We start from the raw sequence: 7,110 nt of genomic DNA, 5'->3' as shown, positions 1-7,110 counted from the left end.
TTCTGACGTCAGCGGTCTCTTCCCTGCCTATGCCCTCGTGTGGTGGGCAGTGTTAACTTTACTGTCTCTTTTTCCACCAAGAGAATCTAAAACCATCCGCCAAAATGGTGAGTTTGTAGTCCATTTTGAAATATTCAATAGATTATTGGACTCCCGAGGATTAACGTCGCTAATATTTCCCTGTCCGTGTTGTTGTATCAAAACAGTACTAGTTTATGGCTGATTTCTACAATACTGTGAACAAAATGGCAACCATTTTGTCAGCTGGACCGCTGTCCTCCACAGGCCACAAAACGGCCCCAGTTTGCTTTGCTAAGTCTGTTTACCGGTCCAGGCATATTTTACATCATCGTTTGATAGAGTAAAACGGACAGTGGTTTAGGAGGAGGTTCTGGCCTCACTGTTCGCTCAGAATGGTGTAAGGGTGTTGGTTAGCTTCGACAGCGACGGCTTTACTGCGGGTTAGCCATTATCTAAGTAATATGTGCCTGAAAGTTAAATGTATTCAAACAAACGCACCCCGACTTAAAACCTGTACCTCTGCCCTAAGTACTGTATAGTATAATAGCCGATGTACACATAGGTGACGTCGTGGCAACTGGAGACATTATCTACCGGTATTTCGCAGTCCCCGGCCGGCCGGGAAGTGTAGCTCACTCACCACTGTTAGCATTTAGCACAGGCTCTGTGTACACGTGGCCTATTCATGCCGACATTATGCCGGGTTACAGGGTGTTGTTCGAGCTTATCGGAGATAAGATAGGGGGGATCGTGTTCGAAGTAAAGAGACTGATGTTTAGCGATCACATTGGCAACACTGACATGGTGTTGATTCCAGACGTATCAGCCGAATCATTCTCAGGACTAGCGGAACCCACAGGGGTATCGATGGCGTACATTCAGTATCGTCGTTGAACCAGTCCACATTGCGTCATCAGCAGTTTCCCGCAGCAATGGGTGCAGCTATTGTTGGCAACCTAGCGTATAAAAATACTTTTCCTTTTAGCAAAGCACATATATATAACCAACGTAACTGTATTTTATTAAAGCTATGTGTATCAACACACTGAATGAATTGCCTTTTTTCGCAGTTTATTACTCCTTCTTGTGCACTGTATTGGAATATTAAATGATGAAGTCATTGGCTGCAGCAGGTGGATAGAATTGTGGTTTCCTGCCCAGGTTGTGAAAAGCTGTTCTTCAGTTGTTTACGTTGTTTTAACTGAGTTGTCCTCTTGTCCCCAGGTGAACTTTACCGTAGACCAGATCCGTGCCATCATGGACAAGAAGGCAAACATCCGTAACATGTCTGTTATTGCGCACGTTGACCATGGAAAGTCCACTCTGACAGACTCGCTCGTGTCAAAGGCCGGTATCATCGCCTCAGCACGTGCCGGAGAGACCCGGTTCACAGACACGCGAAAAGATGAACAGGAGCGCTGTATTACCATCAAGTCTACGTAAGTATTTATTGTTTCCATATTAATAATTTCTATTATCTTTGAAGGGTAAATTAAGCTGTATCTCACTTTGTGAATAGTTGGGTAATAAAAAGTGAAGACTTGTTCTAGCTCATTTCATCTGTCAAGTAAGTGTCATGTTATTGAGGCCTGTTTTAACAGTTTTTATTGTTTGCAGTGCAATCTCCATGTTCTACGAGCAGACCGACAATGACATGGCCTTCATTAAGCAGTCCAAGGATGGCAATGGTTTCTTGATCAACTTGATTGACTCACCTGGCCATGTTGACTTCTCATCAGAAGTGACGGCTGCTCTCCGTGTCACTGATGGAGCTCTTGTTGTTGTGGACTGTGTGTCTGGTAAGAACCATGCTGGGGAAAATATTTATTAAATGGTGTCTGAAATCAAAATCTCAATGTTAAACTGTAAGTGGCTTGATGATAAATGTGTTTCCCTACCAGGTGTCTGTGTGCAGACAGAGACAGTGCTTCGTCAGGCCATTTGTGAGCGCATCAAGCCAGTCCTGATGATGAACAAGATGGACCGTGCCTTGTTGGAGCTGCAGCTTGAACCTGAAGACCTTTATCAGACTTTCCAGCGTATTGTTGAGAGTGTCAATGTCATCATCGGTACATACGGAGAGGAAGAAGGACCCATGGGCAACATCATGGTAAGGGACTACATTAATTTTTATTTTGTGAACTGCGACACTTGGTGGTCCTTTATGTACACTTGTTGCATCCACTTTCCATACCAAAGCATGTGTCTGCTGGTTAAAAGTGCTGCTCAGTTGTTACTTTTTTTGGTCACTTAGTCCCTTTGCCCTTCAGCATTAAAATGAGTATGAAAATGGCTTTGAAAAACATTGTTTATTTTATCCTCAATGTTTTTGCAGATGTTAGATGTATAAATGATCAGTGTTAAGTTAATCTATATGAAATGATTTAGAGCATTGTTTGACTTTTTGTCCCAAGTGAAAGCATTCATGTAAGATGAATTGTCAACTTTACCAGGTTGATCCAGTTATCGGCACTGTTGGCTTTGGCTCTGGACTCCATGGCTGGGCTTTCACTCTGAAGCAGTTTGCTGAGATGTATGCTGCCAAATTTGCTGCCAAGAAAGATGCTGCAATGACACCAGAAGAGCACTGCAAGAAGGTGGAAGACATGATGAAGAAGTTGTGGGGTGATCGGTACGTTTGAGAATGAGTGATAATAAATAAAAATAAATTGTGAACAGAATTGAGTTGAGTGTTAATGTAGCATTCTGTATTGGTTAAACCTTTGAAATCTATCTTTAGGTACTTTGATGCGAGCTCTGGAAAGTTCGTCAAAAGTTCTGCTGGACCTGATGGCACCAAGCTCCCCCGCACCTTTGTTGCTCTTGTCCTTGATCCCATCTTTAAGGTAACTTGACAATCATAGTGCTCTGAACTTTATTTTTCCATTAGAAAATAATGGTGTTTGAGTAATTCAGTTAAGTCTGTATGCCTGCAAGTGATGACTTAAACATTCTTCACTTTGACCTGACTAATCAGTGATGACATCATTTAGTCTGAGCAGGGCACACTCCCTTGGTTATACACCTATTATTCTCTTCATCTTGGTAAGCTAAACTACATTCTAACACTATTTGATGTACCCTTTCAGGTTTTTGATGCCATCATGGGCTTTAAAAAAGAGGAGACTGCCAAACTGATTCAGAAGCTGGACATCAAGTTGGATAATGATGACAAGGATAAGGAGGGCAAGCCTCTGATGAAGGCTGTGATGCGTCGCTGGCTGCCCGCTGGTGAAGCCTTGTTGCAGATGATCACCATCCACCTGCCTTCCCCTGTCACTGCTCAGAAGTACCGTTGTGAACTGCTCTACGAAGGACCCCCTGACGATGAGGCTGCCATGGGTATGAAATGATCATCAGTTTAAGCTCAGTGGTGAAGTGCCAGCCCCTGATTTCATTCTAATTCTGAGTAAATTGTTTTTCCAGGTATTAAGAATTGTGACTCCAAGGCTCCTTTGATGATGTACATCTCAAAGATGGTCCCCACTAGTGACAAGGGTCGCTTCTACGCTTTTGGTCGCGTCTTCTCTGGCAGTGTCTCTACTGGCCTAAAAGTACGCATTATGGGACCAAACTACGTCCCTGGAAAGAAGGATGACCTCTACCTGAAACCAATTCAGAGGTTTGTTTCTCAGTTGGGCATTTGACCAAATATTCGGCTTGATGTGTAGTTTGAGTCGTTTGGTGTGTTGTACAGTTGGTGGTGTTGCTTACATTTGAGTAATTTCCTACTCCAGGACCATTCTGATGATGGGTCGTTATGTGGAACCCATTGAGGATGTGCCATGCGGTAACATTGTGGGTCTGGTTGGAGTGGACCAGTATCTTGTCAAGACGGGAACAATCACTACCTTTGAGCAGGCGCACAATATGAAGGTGATGAAGTTCAGTGTCAGCCCTGTCGTGAGAGTTGCTGTGGAAGCCAAAAACCCAGCTGATCTACCCAAGCTGGTGGAGGGTCTCAAGCGTCTGTCCAAGTCTGATCCTATGGTGCAGTGCATCATTGAGGAGTCTGGGGAGCATATTATTGCTGGGGCTGGAGAGCTGCATCTGGAGATCTGCCTCAAGGATTTGGAAGAGGACCATGCTTGCATTCCACTTAAGGTACCAGACTTTTTAAAATGCCAGCTATGAGTTAGGACATCAGAATATCAGATTCAGAATGCTCTAATTTCTTTTGAATATTTCCTTTTTAGAAATCTGAACCAGTGGTGTCCTACAGAGAGACAGTGAGTGCACAGTCAAGTGTGATGTGCCTGTCCAAGTCCCCCAACAAGCACAACCGTCTCTTCATGAAGGCCCGTCCCTTTGAAGAGGGTCTTGCAGAGGATATTGACAAGGGCGACGTTTTCCCTAATCAGGAACTCAAGGCCCGTGCCCGCTACCTTGCTGAAAAGCATGAGTGGGATGTCACAGAGGCCAGAAAAATCTGGTGCTTCGGTCCTGATGGGAATGGACCCAACCTGTTGGTGGACGTTACCAAGGGAGTGCAGTATCTCAATGAGATCAAGGACAGTGTTGTGGCTGGATTCCAGTGGGCAGCCAAAGAGGTATGGTGTCAAAGTTCAACAATCAGTGTATTTAAGTCATGTGGGACTTGAACTGGCTGGTGTGTATACTTGTGAGCTACAGTTTGTCTTTATGCTGTCTTCAGGGTGTCCTTTGTGAGGAGAACATGCGTGCCATCCGCTTTGACATTCATGATGTGACCCTGCATACTGACGCAATTCATCGTGGTGGTGGCCAGATCATTCCTACAGCCCGTAGAGCACTCTATGCCTGTGAGCTCACTGCAGAACCCAGACTTATGGAGCCCATCTACCTGGTGGAGATCCAGGTAATTACCCCTGCAGATGTGCATATGTTATTACATTTAGTGGTAGACTGGATTTTTTATTTAGGTTTTTTTTAAACTTGAGTACCTCTTGAATTTTGCATCTTTCCTTTTGGGACTTGACAGGACAGTCACTCATCCAGAATATGTTGATGAGAACTGTAACAATTTCAGTTATCAGTGTTATATCCAGTCAAAGAGATGTGGACACATCTGAGAACGCTAAACATGAACATAATATGACCTCATTGTTTTTTTATTTGTCCACTGCAGTGTCCTGAAGTAGCAATGGGTGGAATCTACGGTGTGCTGAACAAAAGGCGTGGTCATGTGTTTGAGGAGGCCAGTGTTATGGGAACCCCAATGCGTGTTATTAAGGCCTACCTGCCTGTCATGGAGTCATTCGGTAAGTAAGCTCTTTTAAGAGGTAGTGTTGGATGTCTTAATTTCCCATTGACAATGAGCATTATAAAGTTCTCAAGGTGCTGACTTTGCTTTTCCATTCACGTCATGCTTATATTCTAATTTTACTGTTCTCTAATGAATTGTTACCCAGTTGGCTCCTGGCTGCTTGCAGATTTGAGGTCAAATTCTGGTTAATTCCTGTATTAGCTGTCCGGTCACTGCTTCTCCTCACTTGATATTTCTTAGTGCTGGACTTGAATGTTTCACTGTTCAGATACTCACTCAGCATGTAGACAACCACTTATATGTTTTTAATATTTGATCATTCACCCTTTTATTAATTGTATGGAACTGAAGAGTAAGGTAATCATGACAAGGAAATCGCATTGGTTTTAAGTGATAAATCCTGTCACACTCAGCCTGTCTTGATACGAGATGATTATCTTGAGCTCAGCAAACCTTTTTCAGTCACAGTGTAAGGGGTTCCAGTAATTTATAAAGTGAGCATTGCATTATGGGATATCATGGAGTAATTGGCTCCAGGAATCGTGGATTTCTTTAAGTTTTAATGTCAATCAGCAGCAATGTTCACTTAGTTCATTTAAACTTGCAGAACTTTGTGTTGAGTATCTTCAGTGTGATATCATGACTCGTGTAAATTTACACGCCACTTTTAACTGGTGTGTTATTTATATGCATTATAATCTTTGCGTGTGTATGTTAACGCTATTATTAGGCCCCTGTCCAACCTGAATGAGTCAAATACCACGCACTGAGGGTTAGGGAGATCAGTCTGGTATCTTGCTGCTCCCATAACTGTGGACTTAAAGAAGTTCAGATCACAGTCAGTTCCAGTTAACCATCTGACTATGTCTGTATATTGAATTGGGTCCCAGTTTGTATCGAGATGTTAAAACAATAAGTGAAATAACATAATATGGCTCATTTTGTCATGTTGTGTGTTCCTGGGTTTAGGAGTTAATCATTATCTTTAGGTTTATTTCAGTGTTTTGCTGAAACAGTGGGGGCACTTTGGCAGAATGCAAGCCCAAAAGTGAACAACTTACCTGTTAGATATTGGTGAAGTCTGCAGATACTGAGCTGGATGGACATGTTAATTTTCTTACTTGACAGCTGTCACTCATTGAAACTCTATTATGCTTGGCAGAAAGGTAACAATATTATACTTTGATTTTACCAGGTTTCACAGCTGACCTTCGTTCCCACACCGGTGGCCAGGCCTTCCCACAGTGTGTGTTTGACCACTGGCAGATCCTCCCTGGAAACCCATTTGAAGCTGCAACCAAGCCTGGTATTGTGGTCACTGAAACACGCAAGCGCAAGGGTCTCAAAGAAGGTATCCCACTGTTGGAGAACTACCTGGACAAATTGTAAAAGCTTGCTCTTGCCTCATTCCACCTTTTACAATAAGTTACATCATGGGACCGGACTGTACAGACATTAAGTACTAATGTTTGCCAAATGGATTGACAAATAAATGAATAAACTACAAAAAATTGTAAACCATAATAAAGGAAAATAAAAAATTGTTTGACTGGTCTTCTTTAATCAGAGGGAGGATGATGTGTATCTTTTATTCTTCTGCAAACATAAAGGTCCTGCCATTTTTTTTCTTGTCCCCTCTGGCCGAGTTGATGTGATCAGTACTCATCAGGTACTATGAGAAGTAACTAGATGGACTTGTACAAATCTGAAGCAGGTTTTTGAAGCATTCAAAACACCAATAGACCCTCTTGGAGTATAGGTAATTTGGGGAGACTTTAGTGTTTATTCTGTTGATGGATGGCCTTGTAGACATAACCTTGTGGTGCACTAACGGTTACATTCTT

At 42.8% G+C, this 7,110-nt stretch overlaps 1 protein-coding gene and 1 non-coding gene across 2 annotated transcripts; both read left to right on the top strand.

The window, feature by feature from the left end:
* Positions 1–6,810, top strand: LOC115417800 (elongation factor 2-like). Its single transcript, XM_030131919.1, has 13 exons — positions 1–107; positions 1,246–1,460; positions 1,639–1,820; positions 1,923–2,131; positions 2,475–2,653; positions 2,762–2,867; positions 3,111–3,363; positions 3,448–3,643; positions 3,759–4,125; positions 4,218–4,571; positions 4,676–4,858; positions 5,129–5,261; positions 6,462–6,810. Exons 1-13 carry the CDS (start codon positions 105–107, stop codon positions 6,653–6,655), a joined length of 2,574 nt encoding a protein of 857 aa, XP_029987779.1. The 5' UTR covers positions 1–104; the 3' UTR covers positions 6,656–6,810.
* On the top strand, positions 2,954–3,021 carry LOC115418735 (small nucleolar RNA SNORD37). Its single transcript, XR_003935357.1, has one exon. It is a non-coding gene; the product is annotated as a small nucleolar RNA SNORD37 (small nucleolar RNA).
* Positions 6,811–7,110: the final 300 nt, after the last annotated feature.

Source organism: Sphaeramia orbicularis, chromosome 4, assembly GCF_902148855.1.
Source record: "Sphaeramia orbicularis chromosome 4, fSphaOr1.1, whole genome shotgun sequence".
Taxonomy (NCBI): Eukaryota; Metazoa; Chordata; class Actinopteri; order Kurtiformes; family Apogonidae; genus Sphaeramia; species Sphaeramia orbicularis.
The sequence above is the reverse complement of the archived record's forward strand: the minus strand, read 5'-3'. Positions and strand labels throughout refer to the sequence as shown.

Bases quoted from the DNA above. Each gene is read 5' to 3' on its own strand.
- LOC115417800 (XM_030131919.1), top strand. The intron at 1,821-1,922 runs GTAAGAACCATG...TTTCCCTACCAG, and splicing joins TGTTGTGGACTGTGTGTCTG to GTGTCTGTGTGCAGACAGAG. The intron at 2,868-3,110 runs GTAACTTGACAA...GTACCCTTTCAG, and splicing joins TCCTTGATCCCATCTTTAAG to GTTTTTGATGCCATCATGGG.